Source organism: Myotis myotis, unplaced genomic scaffold (genome assembly GCF_014108235.1).
Source record: "Myotis myotis isolate mMyoMyo1 unplaced genomic scaffold, mMyoMyo1.p scaffold_m19_p_17, whole genome shotgun sequence".
Taxonomy (NCBI): Eukaryota; Metazoa; Chordata; class Mammalia; order Chiroptera; family Vespertilionidae; genus Myotis; species Myotis myotis.
This window is the reverse complement of record NW_023416321.1, coordinates 23,222,170-23,243,137: the sequence shown is the minus strand read 5'-3', so window position 1 is coordinate 23,243,137 and position 20,968 is coordinate 23,222,170. Positions and strand designations below refer to the sequence as shown.

At 40.6% G+C, this 20,968-nt stretch overlaps 1 protein-coding gene and 1 long non-coding RNA gene across 26 annotated transcripts in view; one reads left to right on the top strand and one right to left on the bottom strand.

Moving 5' to 3' along the window:
* The window catches only part of LOC118671699, a 41,951-nt gene extending 28,756 nt beyond the window's left edge, over positions 1-13,195 (bottom strand). The window contains exons 1-2 of one of the 3 annotated variants that reach the window (XR_004972824.1): positions 11,729-13,195; positions 3,956-4,055 (exon numbers count right to left, since the gene is read on the bottom strand). This is a non-coding gene — a long non-coding RNA (uncharacterized LOC118671699). Of the gene's footprint in view, positions 1-3,955; positions 4,091-11,728 lie in introns of those variants that run through there. The other 2 variants (XR_004972822.1, XR_004972823.1) reach the window with 2 other exon arrangements.
* SYNRG (synergin gamma) overlaps positions 1-19,771 on the top strand; it is a 59,533-nt gene extending 39,762 nt beyond the window's left edge. For 16 of the 23 annotated variants that reach the window (XM_036340354.1, XM_036340353.1, XM_036340357.1 and 13 more), the window contains 8 exons: positions 3,889-4,482; positions 5,775-5,938; positions 6,760-6,813; positions 7,574-7,670; positions 9,683-9,831; positions 17,656-17,766; positions 18,120-18,155; positions 19,123-19,771. In XM_036340354.1, the coding sequence (XP_036196247.1) occupies positions 3,889-4,482; positions 5,775-5,938; positions 6,760-6,813; positions 7,574-7,670; positions 9,683-9,831; positions 17,656-17,766; positions 18,120-18,155; positions 19,123-19,254 (1,337 nt within the window). In that variant the 3' untranslated portion in view covers positions 19,255-19,771. Of the gene's footprint in view, positions 1-3,888; positions 4,483-5,774; positions 5,939-6,759; positions 6,814-7,573; positions 7,671-9,682; positions 9,832-17,655; positions 17,767-18,119; positions 18,156-19,122 lie in introns of those variants that run through there. The other 7 variants (XM_036340355.1, XM_036340374.1, XM_036340375.1 and 4 more) reach the window with 4 other exon arrangements.
* Positions 19,772-20,968: the final 1,197 nt, after the last annotated feature.

Genomic DNA, 20,968 nt, shown 5'->3' with positions numbered 1-20,968 from the left:
GGGGTATGCTTACAGCTTTAGAAAATGGGAATTGGTATGGCCTTCTGTCTGTGTCCTGTAGTGGCAGCTCACATTCTTTGTTCCAAGAAATGCCTTGTTTTCATGTGTAACATTGGTTTAGAAGGGATTTCAATGGAGGTTATAGAAGACTGATAGGGTTACTTACTACCATAAGCAAGAAATCCGTGTCATGATTTGAGATACAGGATGAAAGGCAGATTGTATAGTTTATTCCTTTGGCCTTTGTAATAGAACATTCCTGGTTGCAAACAATTACATGTATTAAAGCACACAATTTGGCCTATTATCTGTGTGCAATTGCAGTTCAGTCTAGCACAGCATCAGAGTTCTTCAGTAGAATTGGAAATGTAGTAGTGATTCTCTGTACATTTTATCGCATCCATTCTGTTTTCTTTTTCTCTTGCAATGTTTACTAGTAGAATTCAGCTATCAAATTGAAAACCCATCTGTGGCAACTTTGGTGATTACAAATTAAACTGTGGGTTATTTCATATTATTTTTCCAAATAGAGCTTCCATCACTTATGTTGTAGGTCTTAAAGAATCTTTAATATTTTTAAGACCATCATACAAATAGAATTTTACTGCTTAGAAAGTGTAGAACTATTAACATGGGAAATAAGGAATTTTCCTGATTTACCTATTTTCTTAGAAAATTACTAATATTCATTATGTTGTTTTTATGTTGTTTATAAATGCTAAGGTTTAGGAATACAGTGTTTTCACATTCCTATGAGATATCAGTTTTAGTACTTCCTTATACAGTGTGCAAATAAATTGCACTTTAGTAAAGGATTTTTTTATACTATAGGCAAAAGAAAATTTAAAAATCAACCTCAAGGCTTGATTTTAGTATATCCTGTATATTTACTCTTCTTTTTTTTTTAAAGTATAAACTATAAGATTTGTTAAAGACTGGTAGTATTTAAAAAATACTTTTTTTCAGCTAAAGTAATCCCTGTTCTCATAATTCTTTATATGATTATACTACAATCATTTCTGTTTTAAAAAACAAACACCTTGTTGCATAATTGCACAAAAGGGTATTTTTATTGCCTTGGAAACTTGATTGTGATGTTTAAACTAGAGTTTAACTTTTCACTAAATTTATCTTTGGTCTGTAGAAAAATTGCTACTCTTTTAATAGATGAGATTCTAGGAGCAGTTCATAATATAGCTTCCCCAAAGAGCTTTCTGGTAGGGTCTAATAATAAAAATATCTGTATTGTGAAACATTCTTCTGAATGTACCCCTGGAAGACAAGTCTTGTGTTAACTTCATCTGCCTCCTGATTGAATTTCACCTTGTTTGAATCAGGGTACCTTCTAGCCCAGTGGTTCTCAGCCTCGGCTGCACATTAGAATCACCTGGGAATCTTTTTAAAATCCTGATTTCTGGGCCTCATCCTCTGTTTCTTTGTTATGGGGTGGGGCCACAACATTAGTAACAAAGAAACAGAATTTCCGGAGGATGAGGCCCAGAAATCAGGATTTTAAAAAGATTTCCAGGCGATTCTAATGTGCAGCCAAGGTTGAGAACCACTGTTCTAGTCCCTTTAAGTAGTAGTGGGGGAAACAGAACACAACTCAGCCAGAGACTAAGAAATAAGAAAGCATTTTGTCTAAAGTCTCTTTCATTCATTCACCTGAATCTTTTTTTCTCCTGTTTAATAAGCCAAATTTGAAAAGTACCACGTACATACAGAATTTTAAAATACACTGTTTTGGGAATGTTATATGCTTTTTACTGATTGGCCTTTTTATACACCCAGGGTGTTTCATTTTTGTTTTTAATTTAGTACCCTTTCCTAATACAGTTTAAAGAGACAGATGTGGGGTATGCTGTTAGAAGAGCTCTGGAACTGTCAGGAGTCCCTTACCTCAAACTGTGCAGTGTTGCTGGGAAACAAAGACAGAATAACCTAGTGTGGGTTCACCTCCTTAGTTATGAAAATCTGAGTCACAAAACTTTTGAGCATTTTCTTTTAATTTTTTTTTTTAAATATATTTTATTGATTTTTTACAGAGAGGAAGGGAGAGAGATAGAGAGTGAGAAACATCGATGAAACGTCGATCAGCTGCCTCCTGCACATCTCCTACTGGGGATGTGCCCACAACCCAGGTACATGCCCTTGACCGGAATTGAACCCGGGACCTTTCAGTCCGCAGGCCGACGCTCTATCCACTGAGCCAAACCGGTTTCGGCTAATTTTTTTTTTTTTTTTAATCCTCACTCAAGGATATTTTTTTCCACTGATTTTTACGGAGAGTGGAAGAGAGAGGGAGAGACAGAGAGAAATATCTATGTGAGGGAAACACATTGATTGGCTGCCTCCTGCACGTGCCCTGACCAGGGCCCGGGCTAGGGAGGAGCCTGCAACCAAGATACATGCCCTTGATCGGAATTGAATCCAGGACCCTTTGGTCCGCAGGCCGATGCTCTGTCCACTGAGCCAAACGGGCGAGGGCTTGAGCACTTTCTTTGTAAACCATGTTTGGGTTGTCAGAGAGGAGTGTGGCGTGTGGCCTTCTGGCCTTGTAGATAGTGACTAAAATGAAACTAAACATGTTAGCCAGACTGGACTGTGCTGCTGAAAGGTCGCTAGCTTCTCCACGTGCTGTTGTGTACGTGTTATTCAGCCTTGGCTGGTTTTGATTTTTGAATATGGACAAGACAGTTTCCCTAAGTGAGACCACTAAAATGATGAGTGACATTTCATTTTTACTTTGAAATAATTTCATTTTAGGCCCTAAAGTAGCAACTACATGTCAAATGGAGGCTGGTGGCCACTATGCTGTACAAATGCTGCTATTTTGTATTGCTTACCAGGCCCTGGCTCCTCTACACACATCATCGTTAATTGTCACAACACATCTCTTCCAATGTCCGTGGTATTTTCATCTTACAGATAACAAACCAAGGTTAAAAAATGTGAAATAGCTTGCCTAGTGTCACATAAGTCGTAGGTGGCAGGGCTGCAAGTTGAACCCTGGTCTGTCTAAATTAAAAACCTACATTCTCTTTGCTGTTTTATGCTACCACTTAAATTACTAAAACATATACTACGAATCTAAAATAAGTCTTTTGCCCCAGCATTTCTTTCTTTCTTTTTCTTTTATTCTTCTTCTTATTATTTTTTTTTTTTTATGAGGGGCTGAACATAGTTGAAGGAGAAACAGGAGCGCAACAGGACCCAGACCTTTACCTCTGTTTTTTAGGGACTAATGTAGATTAGGTTGATTTTTCTTTCCTCATACGCCATCACAGCAATATGACGCCCATGTTGACCAAAATAACAACTAGGTAAGTAACTGCTTAATTGAAATCTCATATTTGGCCTGGCTTGAGACAGAAACTCCTAATAATTGATTAAAAGTTAAGTAACATTATTTTCATTCTAGTTTTGAGAAATTGTCAATTTTTAGTTTGTCATGTACATTTCATATGTCCATGTTTTAAAGGAACGTTTTTTCAACAAAGTCAAAGCAAAAGAGGCATGCTGTAAGCAGGGAATATTGTAAATACATTTTAAAGTTTATAAACGAACTATTTATGAAATAGCCCTATTCTCATATGAAATAGTATATACATTGGTAGATGAACCTGTCTTTTTTTTAGTAGTTTTTATATCCAAAGAAAACTTCTCCTTGTAACTAAATATAAATGACGAGTCAAGGCTACGTGGGTTTTTAAAGATCAGATTTTACAGCTCAACTCCTTTAATTTTAGTATAAGCTCTAAATTTAGTTAACTCCAGTATAGCACAAAACTAATCAGATATGCTAGACATTTTGCTTCTGCAAAGTTTAGGGCATTTTGCCTAAATTGTGAGCTTGCCTCTAATTGTGGGGTCTTATTTCCCTTTCAGATATAGAGGACTTAAAATATGCTGCTTTTGGAACCTACAGTAGCAATTTTGCAGTGAGCACACTTACAAGCTATGACTGGTCAGACAGGGATGATGCATCTCAGGGCAGAAAACTCTCTCCATTTGTCCTCTCAGCAGGAAGCAGATCCTCCTCAGCTGCCTCAGTTCTACAAAAGAAAGAGACTTCATTTGGCAGTTCCGAAAACATCACCATGACATCTCTGTCCAAAGTCACAACCTTTGGAAGTGAAGATGCTCTTCCAGAGACTCCCTTCCCAGCTTTTGCCAATTTTAAAGATGTGATTCCTCAGACCAGTGAGCCAAAGGAATATGAAAGCAGGGACTATAAAGATTTCACAAGACAGGACCTACCTGCAGCTGAATGGAGCCAAGAGGCCCCATGTCCAAGCCCTACTTCCAGTGGCACTTCTCACGACACTCCCAAAGAATGTTCAGATGACTTTGGAGAGTTTCAAAGTGAAAAGCCCAAAATCAGCAAATTTGACTTCTTAGTGGCCAATTCACAAAGCAAAATGAAATCCAGTGAAGAAATGATCAAAAGTGAACTGGCAACCTTTGACCTTTCTGTTCAAGGTGAGTAGCTTTCAACATAGATTTTTATTGTGCTGTTGGTTTGTTTTTTTCCACTAAGGTGTTACATGTTCTTAGGATAAAAAGTTGGTCCTTGGTTTAGCAGGATATAGATTTTCCAGTGTTTGAAATCAGTCTATTACAGATAGCTATAAAAAAAGAAAAAAGAAAAAAGTTTCCCTGAGACTGAACTGAAGTCAAACCAGTATCCCTCAGATAACTGCTTTTCGGGCTAACCACACAGCCTGTTGTTCATTAGCTTGTTTGCTTAGAGGTGTCCTGGGTTAAAAGTACCAGAGAAATGGATTTGATCCACTTGTGGGCAAGTTAGCTCTGCTCTTGTTCCCTGGCTTCGAATCCAGAGGCTGCAATGTGGTAGCTGTAGATCTGGATCCAGTCTGCAGACCTGTTTTATTGACTCACAAACAAGGTTTCTTAAATGTGAGAAGCAGTTACCAATATGTAAAAGTCATGAGATTTCCCAATCTGGATTTCTAGCTTTTCTTAAAAAGTAATATCTGGGCCGAAACCGGTTTGGCTCAGTGGATAGAGCGTCGGCCTGTGGACTGAAGGGTCCCAGGTTCGATTCCGGTCAGGGGCATGTACCTGGGTTGTGGGCACATCCCCAGTGGGAGATGTGCGGGAGGCAGCTGATCGATGTTTCTCTCTCATCGATGTTTCTAACTTTCTATCTCTCTCCCTTCCTCTCTGCGAAAAATCAATAAAATATATTTAAAAAAAAAAAAAGTAATATCTGGCAATACTAAGCCCTTTAATTGATGGGATGTGCTCTCTCCAGTGTCACAGTCCCCAGCACTTCCGATCTGCAGCTGACTAAGTCATTTACTTGCCTGCTTTTTGAAGACATTTGAGTTTGCCCTTTCTGCTGTGAGCCCACCTTGGCAGAAGGGATCATTGATTTCCATTAGATTGAGAGAGTATGTAGGAGATTGGTGCATATCCATAACTAAGGACTGGAAAAGCAGCACAACTCTGACGCACTGATATTTAGAAAGACACTTTAGGCCTCCAAACTCCAATGATTCTGCACGTAGAATTAGGCAAGAATTATGATAGATCAGGGAAGAGTAGTGGAGAAAATTAAAGGCGGGGAAACTAAGCAAGAGAGAACAATGGAAAGGATTCAACATGTAGCTTGCCAGACAGAATGAATGAGGTTGGTTTTTCTGAATGTCTCATGACATAAACATCTGCAGAAGAGGTCACGTTAGCAAGAGCCTCGGCTTGCACTAAGCTGAGCAATCAAAACCTTTAACTGTGCCATCTACTCCCAGGATCACACAAGAGGAGTTTGAGCCTTGGTGACAAAGAAATAAGCCATTCTTCTCCTTCTCCGGCTTTGGAGCAGCCTTTCAGAGACCGGTCCAACACTCTGAGCGAGAAGCCCGCTCTGCCTGTCATCCGTGACAGGTACAAAGATCTGACAGGAGAGGTGGAGGTGAGCGGGGTCGTGTTCCTCGGGGGTCAGGTAAAGGACCAGCTGAGCACGGAGGGCCCGGAGAAAAAAGGCTTGCAGCTTTCCTCTGTGACACGAGGGGCAGAGAGACGCAAGGCACCAGACATAAAATATGCAACTAAAGTGAGAGAATGGTGACATTAGCCCTGGATGAAAATACCTCCCAGATATGGCAGGCACTGAAAGTAGGTAGTGACCTGAAAACCAAAATTATTCACGGGACTGCACAAGGGGGTCACGTTTAAGGAAATTCTTTTGAACACTTAGATTTTATCATTTTAGTGAATGTTAAAACATCAATATTGGAGAAGGGGGAAATGTTATGAATCTTCTATGTTTCCTGTACCTTAATCCCATACTGTTTTCCTCGTACAGCCAACCCTTAACCATTCTCCCCCCCACTCCTGTCGTCATACACATGCATATATGCATGTACACACACACTCACACTCACACAGAATTGTAACTGTGGAAAGCCAGTGATTTGACATGGGCTCTTGTACTAGACACCTGTGTGGTGAGTACCGGTGACGAAGTTTATGCTATCACTAGAAAAATGAGGCGACATTTGCAGAGGGGAGCAGTCACAAAACATTGTCCTCAGATCCATAAGACATGTGCTTTGAAGTTACATTTATTAATAATTTAAAGTAGTCATTAGTGGGTTCGTAAGAGAAACTGTACTTGAACTAGAGTGATTTTAATAAAAAAGGAAAATCTTCCAGTGCCTTCCGGATTGACAGTTATAAATAGAGGATTCCAGACTTGCCCTTTTAACTCAGTTCTTTTTATGAAATTCACAGGAGAATGAGAGATATGCATATGAATGGCAGAGGTGCCTGAGGAGTGCCCTAGAAGTGAGTATATCACTTTTGTGGTGTTCACCTATATGTAAGCTCTGTCTTGTATCATTTTGCTTCCTCTTTAGTTCTTTTGAATGGACAAAGGCAAAATTAAAGAGAGCCCTACCTTGATTGCCTTGTGCAAAATGAAGCTCTGTGGAAAGTCATACATCTTTTTTTAAAAAATACATATTTTTATTGATTCCAGATAGAGGAAAGGGGTGGGGGGAGAGAGGGAGAGAGAGAGAGAGAGAGAGAGAGAAACATCAGTGATGAGAGAGAATCATCAATCAGCTGCCTCCTGCACCCCCCCTCCTGGGGATCGAGTCCACAACCTGGGCATGTGTCCTGACTGGGAATTGAACCATGACCTCCTGGTTCATAGATTGATGCTCAATCACTGAGCCACACTGGCCGGGAAAAAGTCATACATCTTAAGTGAGGCTTCTTTTACATTTGTAATAGCATACACTGGCTCATTTGTCAGTTGTGCCCTCATCTGTCACTGTGTTTAAGAAATAACAACTGATATCATTAACTCTGCCTAAATTTATATTTTAGCTAAAGAACCTCTATCTTTCCACTTCCAAAGAAATGGAGGGTTGTTTCTCCAAGGTTAAAATTAAATTCCCAGGTTTGTTTTAGCATAGTTACATACATACATCAGTTAGTCATGCTTTTTCACACCTCTTGGCTTGGGTTTTCTACTAATAATAATTTGATTTGCAATGACTTTTCTTGATTATGTAAGGTGATGTGATTTCATTTCTTGTAGGTCATTAAGAAAGCAAATGATACCTTAAATGGAATCAGTAGTAGTTCTGTGTGCACAGAAGTAATTCAGTCAGCTCAAGGCATGGAATATTTATTAGGTATGTTCTTTTATACTTTACTTATTCAAAAATCATGACACTTTGAAATATTTTCAGTTTTCCCTTAAGTAGTTTAATTTAGGTCTCAAGTTATATATGGCTTTATTAAGTAGCATCTGCATTTGTAGATAAGATATGTCATTGGCAGACATGATTATTTGACTATTTGACTTAAGATCTCTATGGCCATGCTTGCCAGTCCTTGTTATAATAGCAACAATGTAAAATTATATCTGAGTTACTGGTTTATCAAGGAATCTGAACAAGGTGATGCATTAGAATGAAATCATTGGGTCTCCAGTCAATGCCTGTCTTTGCTGTCATTTCGTTTCTCTACCCCTTAATAGTATCACCGATTCCTTAACTTCCTGGCCACCTTCAGCTATTAAAAATCCCAGTCCAACCTGAAACCTCAATCTCTGTTTATTCAGTGTTCCTCCCGCCCCAAGCTCAGGCTTTGCCTGTGGCCAAGAGCTACAGGCACTGGACCTTAATCTTTTTCAGATCTTCACTCACATGTCACCTTCTAACTGAGGTCTTCCCTGGCCCCCTTACTCAACTGTATCCCCTCTGTCCACCCCGGCACTTCCTGTCCCTTTCCCTGCTTGACTTTCTCCCTAGCCTTATCACCTTTAACATCTTGTGTATTTTACTTATCGTAATTTTTTTAATATATATTTTTATTGATTTTAGAGAGGAAGGGAGAGGGATAGAGAGATAGAAACATCAATGATGGGAGAGAATCATTGATCGGCCTCCTGCATGCCCCCCACTGGGGATCAAGCCTGCAACCCAGACATGTGCCCTTGGCTGGAATCGAACCTGGGGTCCTTCAGTCCGCAGGCTGACGCTCTATCCACTGAGCCAAACCGGCTAGGGCTACTTATTGTTCTTGTCTATTATCTGTCTCCCTCCACTGGAAGGAACCTCCAAGTAGGGAAGGATTTTGGCCTGTTTTGTTCACTGCTATTTCTCCAACAGCTAGATTAGTGCCTGGCACATAGTAGTCACTGAAGTATATTTGCTGGGTGAATGGATAGTGAAGGGATGTGGTTTCTCCTTTGCTCCTGCCCCCTCACTCTAGTTCCTCTTTCCCACCCAGATAGGCACAATTCTGCATAAACAGATGTTCACAGGGCTGCCTGTCTCTCCTTCGAATGCTTTCCTGGTATCTATGAAAGATTGTCTTAGAGGTCCCCTCCCTTGGCGTAGGGTAGACAATAATTCCTGCCCTTCCCCTAGGAAAGGAAGAGGACAAGCCATAGGGCTGATGACATACCACTGAAGACCTCCCAGGGGTCCTCCAGTTCTCTCTCATAGAAGCTGGGGTAAGGGTTGCGGATGTGTCTGGTGCCTCTCCTTAGAATGCAGAGATACGTGGCACCTACCATCCGCACTCAGAAGCCATAGGAAAAGGACTGTTCTGAATTCTGTTAAGTGTGTAAACGACACATGAAACCGCAGAGTGTAAATCAGGGGGCATTACAGGAGTAAGATAGTTCTTAATTAGTTTGTAATGATGTTGACAGTCTTTTAAAATTTTAATATTCCCATTTTCAGCAATTTTAATGGTATTTCCCAAATTCAAACAGATGGACTAAAAAATCGAGAAAAAAAATAGTTATACTTGCATAATACCTACTGTTCTACGGACACTGTTCTAAGCCTTTTATAGTATTAACCAATTTAATCCCTTCAACCATCCTTTGTGGAGGTGCTATTATTAACCCAGTTTTACAGATGAGGAAATTGATGCATAGAAAGGTTATGTGACTTGCCCAAGGTCACACAGCTACTAAGTGACAGAGCTGGGATTTGAATCCAAGCAGAGTAGCTCTAGAGTTTATGCTCTTACCAGTCAGTTAAACTGAAGCATTGAGAAATGGTTGGTCCCAAGAAATAGTACATTCACCTCTGTTCAGATATAGTCCTTTTTTCCAACTAAGATAACAACAAGCAGTTCTGCTCTTGATACACTTCCAGCACCTAACTCTCTACTCTTACCCCGTCAGGTGTTGTTGAAGTGTACAGGGTGACCAAACGTGTGGAGCTGGGGATAAAAGCCACCGCAGTGTGCAGTGAGAAGCTGCAGCAGTTGCTTAAGGACATCGATAAAGTGTGGAATAACCTAATCGGCTTCATGTCACTTGCCACACTCACGGTAAGCCCATTCGACAATTCAGGCTGCTTTCCTTTCCAGAAACATAAGTTGTAAAGCAGAGTGTACATTCCTGTGACGACACTTATTGGAAGATGAAGGTGCCTACTGGTATGTATCATATTATGTTAAAGGAAGGACAGAACATTTGTGCAATAGGTTGAATAGTACCAGGTTAGCCTCTGGAAAACATTCATTCTTAACCCATCCTCTTAAATCATATATATATTTGTGTATTTTGCAAAGCATTGGTTTGAGTTCCTTCCTTAGTATTTCTAACCCTAACCCCAGACAATATGTCTTAAACAGCAAATTCTCTCCCCAGTATTATATTGCTTTTGTTTGTAATATTAAATTCTTAAAGAGCTTAAATCATTTCCAAAATCTCTATTGTTCCTTTGGACCATTTTTCAATTTATAACCTAAAATCATACAGTTTGGGTAATTATTTTTTTAAAATACTATTCTGACCCATACAATAAGAAGTGAAGTATAAATATTTGAAAATAAGATAAGTTACATTTATTTGGTGATATGAAATACTTCTAGAAATCTGAATTCAAGAGGTTAAATTTAATGAGTTTGGCAAAAATTCATGGCATTCTTAAAATCCATATTAATAATAGAAAATAAAGAAATGGAAAACTCACTTTTTTTTTTATCCTCACCTGAGGATATTTTTCCATTGATTTTTAGAGAGTGGAAGAGAGAGGAAAAGACAGAGAGAAATATTGATGTGAGAAAAACTCCTCCATTGGTTGCCTCCTGCAGTGCGCCCAGGCTGGGGAGGAGCCTGCAACCAAGGTATATGCCCTTGACTGGAATCAAACCCAGGACCTTTTGGTCCGCAGGCCGACATTGTATCCACTGAGCCCAATGGCTAGGGCAGAAATTCACTTTTTTAAATGTATTAAACCATTCAGATCTTTTTCACTTCTGACCGCTTAGAGTTACTGGTTAATTTGTTTTGTGCCTTACCAATATCTTCTGCACACCACTACTAGACATTTCTTTCTAAAATGTAAATCCGATTGTGTTACTAAGTCCCCTTTAAAATCCCACAGTGCCTCTCCGTGTCTACAGGATCAAGTGTAAACTCCTTAGCTCAGTGTCCAAGGTTCTTTCCGTCTCTCGGACGGCCCTGCCTCTCTCTCTCTGTTAGACTGCTTTACCTTCTGAACTCTGCATCATCCCCCAGAAGTCATTCCAGACACACTTTTGTTTGGTTTATTTGAATCCTAACAGTGTTGATGTGGTACAATGTGACTGTTCCTTAGGAAATGTATTAGGAAATGTAAATTGGTACCACCCTATGACAGACATGTTTGGCAATATGCTTTCCCTCAGCCTGTGAACTCCTTGAGGACGGGAACCAAGACCACAGTTTGCCTCTTTTGTTATCATTCTGAGCACAGTGCCAGGCACTGCATAGATAGCCAGTAAGAGTTGAGTGAAACAAAGGCCTTACAAACATTCAGTGATTGAGTAATTCCACTTTTAGGAAAACTTCCTAAGGCAGCAGTTCTAAATACAAACTTTCAGAAAGAAGCAAGTTAAATGTACAAGTTGTTCTCTGTAAAAGTGAAAAATTGGAAATAACGTGAAAGTCCAAAGCTAGAGGATTAGTCAGATTTATATGGCTCTTCATACTAGGATGTTACTCAACAATTTTTTAAAGAGCACAAAGTTTGAAATAACACAGAACTGTTACTACAGAGATGAAAGGAAATTTGCCAGAGTGGTAATAGGGTTGTGTTTAGGTGATGAAACGGGTTTTTAAATATTTCAAAGCTCCAGCTACAAATGAAGTTGTTTGGCTAATAATGTATGTGAGGGTACCTGTGAGGTTGTGGGATGGAGAAGTGTTGCCAGTTGTTCACCGTGGAGTTCAGTGTATTACCTTTGCATCGTTAACTCTGTAGTTCATCAGCGCCTCTCTACTCAGTTTGCCAAGGTCTTGCCCATTCTGTTCCATAGATGTAAATCCCTCAGGGTGGCCAGTTGTCAGGAAAATGGGGTGAGTGGCTAGGCATTTGTGCCCTCTCCTTCAAAGCCCCATTAGGAACATCATTTTTGGCATCCATGTCTAGAGAGCGAGCTTACCTGGCTTTTTCGAGACAGAAGGTAAGGTTATAGGTATTAATTAGCCTGCAGCTAGACAACACGGGTGCATTGCAGATGTATGTAGACCACTGAGTGTTCATTTCTCCAATCTCCCGTGCTTTCCCAGTTACGATTGCTTTTGTCACCAGGTTAGCTATGACAGAAAAGCAGTCATCCTCTGCTCAGATACTTTTCCTGAGTTATACCACATCGTTTCCTCTTGATAACTGGTAGGTCCCGGCCTGTAACACTTAACTTGAACTGCCCGCTGCATGGAGAATAGGATGCATTCCACAGAGGAAGTGTAAGGTGTGGATTGTCAGGAAGAAGCTACTGCTCTGAACATAGATGTATAAATATGAGTGGCACAGACCAACATCGATGTAGTTCAGTTCAGTTGGAAGAAAACTCGACACACTGCAAGGACTCTGGGTTGAGGCTCAAAGCAGTGAAATCATTACTAAAATTAGAGGCGTGATTCAGATTGCATAGGAACCTTTTAACTCTACATCACTGATTCATTTTAGGTAGAATTTTAAGTTCCTTAGGGAGCCAAATTGCCCGTCAGCTCTCTGATTTCGGAAATACTGATGGAACAGTATTTTGCACCTCAAAGCTGCCAGGTATTGCACTATATGCTTTACATTTGTTCTCTTTTAATCCTGATAACAGCTTCATGAGGTCAGTAGCATAATCCCCATTTTTACACGTGAAGAAATTGGGGCTCAGAGACGAAACTTGCCTAAAACTGACGAATGTGGGATTTGAAAGCACATCATCCTTTAAAAATCCTTTATGCTTCCTATTGTGTTAGTCCCAGCTGAAGAGATGCTAAAAACAAACACTTGTTTCTTCCCATGAAGATTCCATGAAATTATTCCCATCAAAAGACAGCTGTTACTTTTCTCTAGCGAAGCTGTCCCAGAAGTGCTGCATTGCAGCCATGATGTTTGGGCTAAGAAAAGCAGAGCACACGGTTTTAAACTCCAAGTCGTAGCTCCTTAATCTTAAGTTAGAAGTTATACTAGCAAAGTTTTATAGTTCCCTTTCCTTTTATACGTGCCCTTTATCCATGGACTCAAATTCCCTCTTGTGGTAGAAGCATATCTCCTCTAAGCACAGGCCGCAGGAACTCAGAAGTAAAAATCATCTATTTTAGCTCTAGCCTGTTTGGCTCAGTGGATAGAGCATCAGCCTGCAGACCAAGGGGTCCCAGATATGATTCTGTCAAGGGCATGTACCTCGGTTGCAGGCTCCTCCCCGGTCCTCAGGGCTCATGCAGGAGGCAACCAACCGATGTGTTTCTCTCACATTGATATTTCTCTCTGTCTTTCCCTCTCTCTTCTCCTCTCCCTAAAAATATCAATGGGAAAATATCCTTGGATGAGTATTCAAAAAAACAAAACACATTTATTTTAGTGAGACAAGTGAATTGTTACTAGTATCTAAGGTTCTATCTCATGGATATGGGTTAAAATTAGGTTTGGAACAAAGAAAGACTCGGTCCTGTAAAACAAAACTAGTCCATCTCTGCCATATAAAATTTATGAAAAAAAATAGGACTGTTACTCTCCTGGCCTCCAGTCAACTGAAGATCACACAGGCTCTTTGATTCCACTATTATCTTCAGTATAACATATGTTCTTTTGTGCTTCTTTTCCACGTGAAAAAAGCAGTGAATTTGAGTATTTACTTCTATTGCTGAGGCATATCAGAAGTTTATTTTTAATAATGATGGCATTGATCTTACCAGTCTACACAGTGTTGTGAGACAGAACCTTTATCACGTTCTGCATGGCTGTCCTCGGTTGACAAGGTGGATGTGGTTGGTAGAAGAATGCCCTCCCCCCAAAGATGCCCATGTCCTAGTCCCCAGAACTTGTGAATTTGTTACGTTAAGTGGTAAAAGGGACTTTACAGATCGGATTGAGTTAAGGATCTTCTGATGGGGAATTTACCCTGGATAATCTGGGTGGCCCAGTGTTATCATAAGGATCCTTCTGAGAGGAACCAAGGAGAGTGAGAATGAGAAAAAGACACATGACAATCGAAGCCGAGAAAGATTGGCAGGTGCTATGCTATTGGCTTTGAAGATGGAAGATGGGACCATGATCTGGGTCAGTGATGGCGAACCTTTTGAGCTCGGCGTGTCAGCATTTTGAAAAACCCTAACTTAACTCTGGTGCCGTGTCACATACAGAAATTTTTTGATATTTGCAACCATAGTAAAACAAAGATGTATATTTTTGATATTTTATGTATTTAAATGCTATTTAACAAAGAAAAATCAACCGAAAAAATGAGTTCACGTGTCACCTCTGACACGCGTGTCATAGGTTCGCCATCACTGATTCTAGGCCCTAGATTCTAGGGAATATATAGGCAGGCTCTAGAAATGGGAAAAGGTAAAGAATAGATTCCTCCCCCAGAATTTCTAGAGGGAATGCAGCATTGCCAAGCCATTTTAGAATTCTGACCTCCAGAACTTTTAGAGAATAAGTATATGTTCTTTTAAGTGACTAAATTTGTGTTAATTTGTTATAGTGGCAATAGGGGAAATTACACAATTGGCCAAGAATGGTTACATTGTAACCCAAACCAAAAATCTGGAATTATTTGTGGAATCTGTGACTAGATCACTCTTTGTATCAGTCAAATTAGTCTAGGTTATGCCGCAGTTAACAAACCAGACCCCTCCCTGATCTTAGCGATGTAAGACAACAAAGCTTTATTTATTGTTCCTGCTAACATGCCTGTCTCAAGTTGGAGGATCTCTGTGCTGTGTCCTTTTCATTCAGGAACCTAAGCTGACAGACCCTCCACCATGTGGAATATAGCTGGTCCCCATGGAAAGGTAAAGGGAACATCACAAATAGCATGTTGGTCTTAAAGGCTTCCTTCCAGAAGTGACACACGGAACTTGTGCTCAGTCTATTGACCATGGCAGGTTGCACAGCCATGGCTAATTTAAGGGAAGGAGAATGAGAATACTTGTGAACAGTAATTACTACCAAAGCCTTCTTCTTGGGCATCATTTTAGCAGTTCATCATTGGCTAAAGATTGAGGATTGTATATCCCAGTCTGTATCCCAGTCTGGCTCTGGGACTTGTCAGTGGATAATATAACTTTTTTTTTAAATATATTTTATAGATTTTTTACAGAGAGGAAGGGAGAGGGATAGAGAGTTGGAAACATCGATGAGAGAAACATCAATCAGCTGCCTCCTGCACATCTCCTACTGGGGATGTGCCTGCAACCCAGGTACATGCCCTTGACCGGAATCGAACCCAGGACCTTTCAGTCCGCAGGCCAATGCTCTATCCACTGAGCCAAACTGGTTTCGGCTAATATAACTTTTTAAAAATCTTACTAAATGCATGAAATACTTCCAAATTAAAGTAAATGATATTTTATTTAAGGTGGCCTGAATCATTATTTTGCTTTGGTGTTGGATTTGGGTTTTTTGTTTCTTTGTTATTCAAATGTTTTTCTTAGTTGAGGAATAATTTACGTAAAATGAAATGCACAGATCTTAAATGTATCGTTAGATCAGTTTTGACAAATGCATACAGCAATGTATCCTACATCCCATCAATATATGGAGTATTTTCATCAACCTCTAAAGTTCTATCTTGCCCCTTCCCAGTCAGTCCCCTGATCTGATTCCAAAACATCCAGTATTCAGTTTTCCCTAGACTTCTATCACCATAGATGTACTTGTTTTAGAACTTTATATAAATGAACTTACGTAGTATATATGTTCTTGTGTCTGTCTTCTTTTGCTTAGCATATTGTAAAAATTTATCTGCAAATTTGTTGTATGACAATTTGATCTTTTTTTTTAACCAGAGTAATATTCCATTGTATTAATATATCATGTTTCTTTTTAATCCATTTTATTGTTTATAGACATGCTAATTCCAATTTGGGCTAATATGAAAAGAGCTGCTATGAACACTTTTTGTGCAACACTTTTTGTTAACAGGTTTTCATTTCTCTTGGATAAATAAGAGTGGAATTGCAAGTTCGTATAGTAGATACATATTTTAACTTTTAAGAAATTAACAGCTGCCCTAACCGGTTTGGCTCAGTGAATGGAGCGTTGGCCTGCGGATTGAAAGGTCCCAGGTTCGATTCTGGTCAAGGGCATGTACCTTGGTTGCAGGCACATCCCCAGTAGGGGGTGTGCAGGAGGCAGCTGATCAATGTTTCTCTCTTATCGATGTTTCTAAACTCTCTAGCCCTCTCCCTTCCTCTCTGTAAAAAATCAATACGATTTTTTTTAAAGAAATTAACAGCTTTCTAAAGTTGGGGACCTGCCCTTTTAATCATTAGGCTGCACTCTCCATAGTTCATAGATTTGTGGTAAAGAATAAATTAGATGATGCATGTAAAGACCTTAATGCGGTGCTTAGCACAAGTAAGAGCTCTACTTATTTTTTTTAAAATTTAGTTCAAGCCTTTGTGATTTATTTATTTAAATATATTTTTTATTGATTTCAGAGAAGAGAGAGAAACATCAATGATGAGAGAAAATCATTGATTGGCTGCTTTCTGCACACCCCCTACTGGGGATTGAGCCCACAACCTGGGCATGTGCCCTTGACCGGAATTGAACCCTGGACCCTTCAGTCTGCAGGCTGATGCTCTATCCACTGAGCAAAACCATCCAGGGCAGGGGTCTACTTACTAGCTGGTAACTTCCAGGTCTCTCCCCCTCGAACACTAGGACTGTATATCCATCTGCCTGCTTATATAACGTCAGAACTTGGCTGTCCCATAGGCAGCTCACACTGAGCTCTTCTTCTGCCATCTTCCATTCCCAACCCTGGTCTGCTCTCATGTACCTTATTATGGTGAATCTCTCAGTTGCCTATGCCTCCCCCCTCCTTGCACACTAAAGGTCACCCAGTCCTGTTGACTCTACTGCCTTACTAGATTCTTCATGTGCCCATTGCTCTCCGCTCCCCACTGTTGCTACCTTAGTTCAGACCTTCCATGTCTGGGTCCTGGAATGCTACAACAGCCTTGTGAGGCCCATACTTTGAAGATTGCCTCCCCTAATTCACTGCCTACACTGCAACCAGAATTGTCATGATCCAATTAGAACCCTAACGGCTTCCCAGGATAAAGCCTCAGCCCCATATTTTCCTTTAGGCCTCATTCCAATTCCGTCTCTTACCTCTTTCATAAGCTTGGCTCCCAGCCCCTAGACTTGCCCCCATACCCAGTCTTCTGCTGAGATCCTTTGCCTGGCCTGCTTGTTCTACATAGAATAAGCATCCTTCCCTCCCTACTCATCCATTCCATCCCCTTCACCTAGCGTAGTACGTCCATGAGGACTCAGCCAAGTTGTTTCTAAGTTCTGGGAAGATATCTCTGCCATCAGGCTGCTTTCCCCTGGGGTTGGAGTCAGTCCCCCGTCCCATGTGCCCTGTCACTCCGTACTTACCCCTCGTAGGGCTTTCACCTGTGTTGCCCGAGACCCACCTGGCCCCCACCCTACACTGAGTTCAGAGGACAGGGCCGTTTTTTTTCCTCGTGCTAGCATCCCTACTGGAACATGCAGGTACTCGGTGTTTGGGAAGTGGAATGATTGTATTGGTGGTATTAGAGAGCTTACCTAATTTGCTCTTGGACCTATTGGGGATGGGTAATCATTGGAGGGAAGCTAACAGCATTTGGAATTGCCAGGTTCTCACCCATTTGTCTTGTTTTCACAGCCTGATGAAAATTCACTGGATTTTTCCTCTTGTATGCTGCGGCCTGGTATTAAAAATGCTCAGGAACTTGCTTGTGGGGTGTGCCTGTTAAATGTGGACTCTAGGAGCCGGGTAAGTCACACACCTTCCCCTGCAGATGGCAAAGTGCTTTCCTAACATGACCTGGGGGACAACTCCATTTAGACCACTTCACTACAAGGGCCGTGCCCAGGTGGCTGGGATTTTATGAAAGCCCTGAAATCTGACCAGAGAAATAGACGTATTTTCAGACAAGCAGTGGGGAAACCGTTGATGGAGCGCGTGCCGTTCTTCCCTTTCTAGGAAGTGTGCTTTTGCATTGTGCCTGCAACAGCCTGTGCACAGTGGGGTAGTAAAGAGAGCAGGTTACCCGCAAGGATTTGTTTGCAGGCAAGAGGCTCTGTTCTGGGAATTTTGTTGACCTTATGGTTTCAACGTTATTTCAGAAAGAAGAGAAGCCTGCAGAGGAACATCCTAAAAAAGTATGAACCAGTTACACATTATCTTAGCATCTACATCTTAATTTTCAGTGTGGAAGGCAAATCAAATGATTCCACTGCCATCCTGACCCATTCCAATCATGAATCTTCACTGAGTCACCTTTGTTCCCATAATGTTTGATTTAATCAACTAACTGTGTGGATCCACTTCCGTCTTGTTTGCATGCGTGTGTCTCATGATTGGCTTCTGGTGTTGTGGTTATTTTTCTCTGTGATGAGTAGGGTAACAGAATGAGCAGCTTCTGAAAGACTGGAAGCTATAGTGACACATAATGAGATCAAAGAACTTCAGGATTTGACCATTTTCGGACAAAAAAACACACAAATTGTTTGGGTTTTAGAGTTTTATTTATTTTGTAATGCTTTAAAAAGCACCCCGGGACATGGTGTGGTTAGGATTGGCTAGATGTAACTCACCTGTAAGCCTTACTTATCCAGAAATAATTCTTATGTGTTTAATATCTTCATTATTTATGAACCCAGTCCCAATTTGGACTTTTTAATTATGTTGGTTCCGTTACCAGCTTCCAATGGCATTAGACCCTAAGAGTTTATAATCTTTTGTTTTCTTTCATGATAGGATGGTAATTAGCCACAGAAAGTTAAGGGATTAGATGCCAGCCTTTATTCCTTCAGCACAATGAGGGATAAAAATTAGCCACAGCCCTTGGCTATGTTAGTTCCCCATATCATGACACCCTCCTCCCAATCCCCTAGACTCTGCCTTTCCTATGACAGATTTGGTCTTTTTTTGCTGAAACTGGGTTTAATGGTAAAGATACTTTTATACCTTTAATTAGCGGTAAAAACTTTCTCACCTGAATTTCTGTAGCTACCTGCTCAGCTTGGCCTTGGCCTCTGTGACTTGAAGTGTGCATGCTGGTTGCTGCTCAGCTCTTAGGAGCAGAAGAAGCCTGACTTAATCCACATGTCTGTTTATTTCCGGCAGGCATTCAACTCAGACACAGATAATTTCAAGCTGGCATATGGTGGACACCAGTATCATGCCAGCTGTGCCAACTTCTGGATCAATTGTGTTGAACCAAAACCTCCTGGCCTCATCCTGCCTGATTTGCTCTGAAAAGCTCCTCTATGAAGTACCAACTGGGTTGTTTTTGTTGTTTTTCATCACACCCATGGGTGACAGGGACCAATGGACAGAATGCAAGTACTGCAAAGTTCACCTCTATGAATTTATATGAAGAATTCCCAAAGAGGTGGGCGGGGAAAAGCTTCGGAAGCTCCTAGTCATTCCCACAGAGGACCTCTGTCCCCTAGTTCCCACTGCGTCTTTGGGATTTGTGGTGAAATTGCCCTACCCAAACTGCATGTGGCACCAGAAGTTGCTAACTCATCACTAGTTCTTTTAAGATGTTTTCAAATATGGACCACAATAATTTGCTGCTGCAGTATTGAAACTGTGAAGAATTGTCACTTGAAGAAAAATAAATCGTTGTAGGACTAGAATTGGCAAGAATGTGTTGAGCCAGAGCTTATTTATATCTAGAACACTTATTGTCCTGTGAAGTAGAGTGCATTTATCTGCATTTAGTGTGTTATTTGAAATGAATAAAGAGGGGAAATTGTGATTAAACTGATGTTCTTTTTCTAGAAAAAATTCTGTCTGTCTCCATTGAACAAGGGCAGGTAGGTAAGGGCAGATTTACCATCTTTGCTGATGCAACTGAACCAGTTAACCAATTCTCTTCTTGCATTCATTTCTAAAACTATCAACTTTCAAGAAGACTTTTTCTCAAACATGCCTGGGTACTTTGCAGTGGAGAATGTTAATTTTGACAGAGGCCCAAAACCTTGAGTATCAAAATATCCTTCCTGTTAGGGGCCTTCGCTGAAAACCTGTTTTACCTCATGACTGTGAACGTGGTATTTTTTTCGGACAAGATTTGGAAAGGCAGCTGAATGAAATCTTTTTGCAGTGGTCTGTCCAGATTTCAAAAAATGACTGCCTATGTACCAGTACTGCCTGGTACATGATCTCGCAGGATCTACATGAGAGACCTGAAAATTCAGGGTTAGAAGGTGGAATTCCTGGCCTTGAGAGGCAAATGTGGTATGCATTTATGGTAAAGGTAACGGAACTTAGTAGTAGTGGAAGAAAGTTATTCACAAACAGCACTGAATTTTAGAAGGAAAAAGCTCACATTATTGTAGGGATTGCCTCTGCCACTGAAATTAATGCATCAAGTTGGGGGAAAGCCAAGTGGTTAGGACTGTCATTCCTAGGAAGAACATGTCAATCTAGGACACATTTCTGAGGTGTTAATTATGTGCTTTATGAAGAGATTTTGAATCTTTTATGTTTCACTTTGCCTTACTTATGCTGTCTGACCTAGACTTAGTTTTTATTTGTAACTGAAAAATTCGGTTTTGCCAATTGCTGCTTTACATAATTAACTAGATTACTTTCCCTTCCCAGGGCAGAACTTGAGGAATTGTTTTGTTTCATCTTACATCTTTACCTCCATCCTCTCCAGAAAAGGTACAGAACATTTCCATGAACAGCAGTCGAGGAGGCTTCTGCTTTTACCTTGCTGTGCACCAGAATGCAGAGAAGTGTTGATGAGGTAAGTCTGTTTTTCTCATTTGCTGAAGTTGATGCCATCTCCAGCTAAGGACTGAGACAGCTGTCTGTGAATTGTTACTACCTCTGGAGTCTTTGCCCTCCACGGGGCTAGTGGAGTGCCAGTAACGACACATGTGGACCGGTTTGTAGCAGGCTTTTCCTGAGGCTTCTGTGCTCCAATTCAGCCTAAGCAGCCCCTACGGTTTCAGAT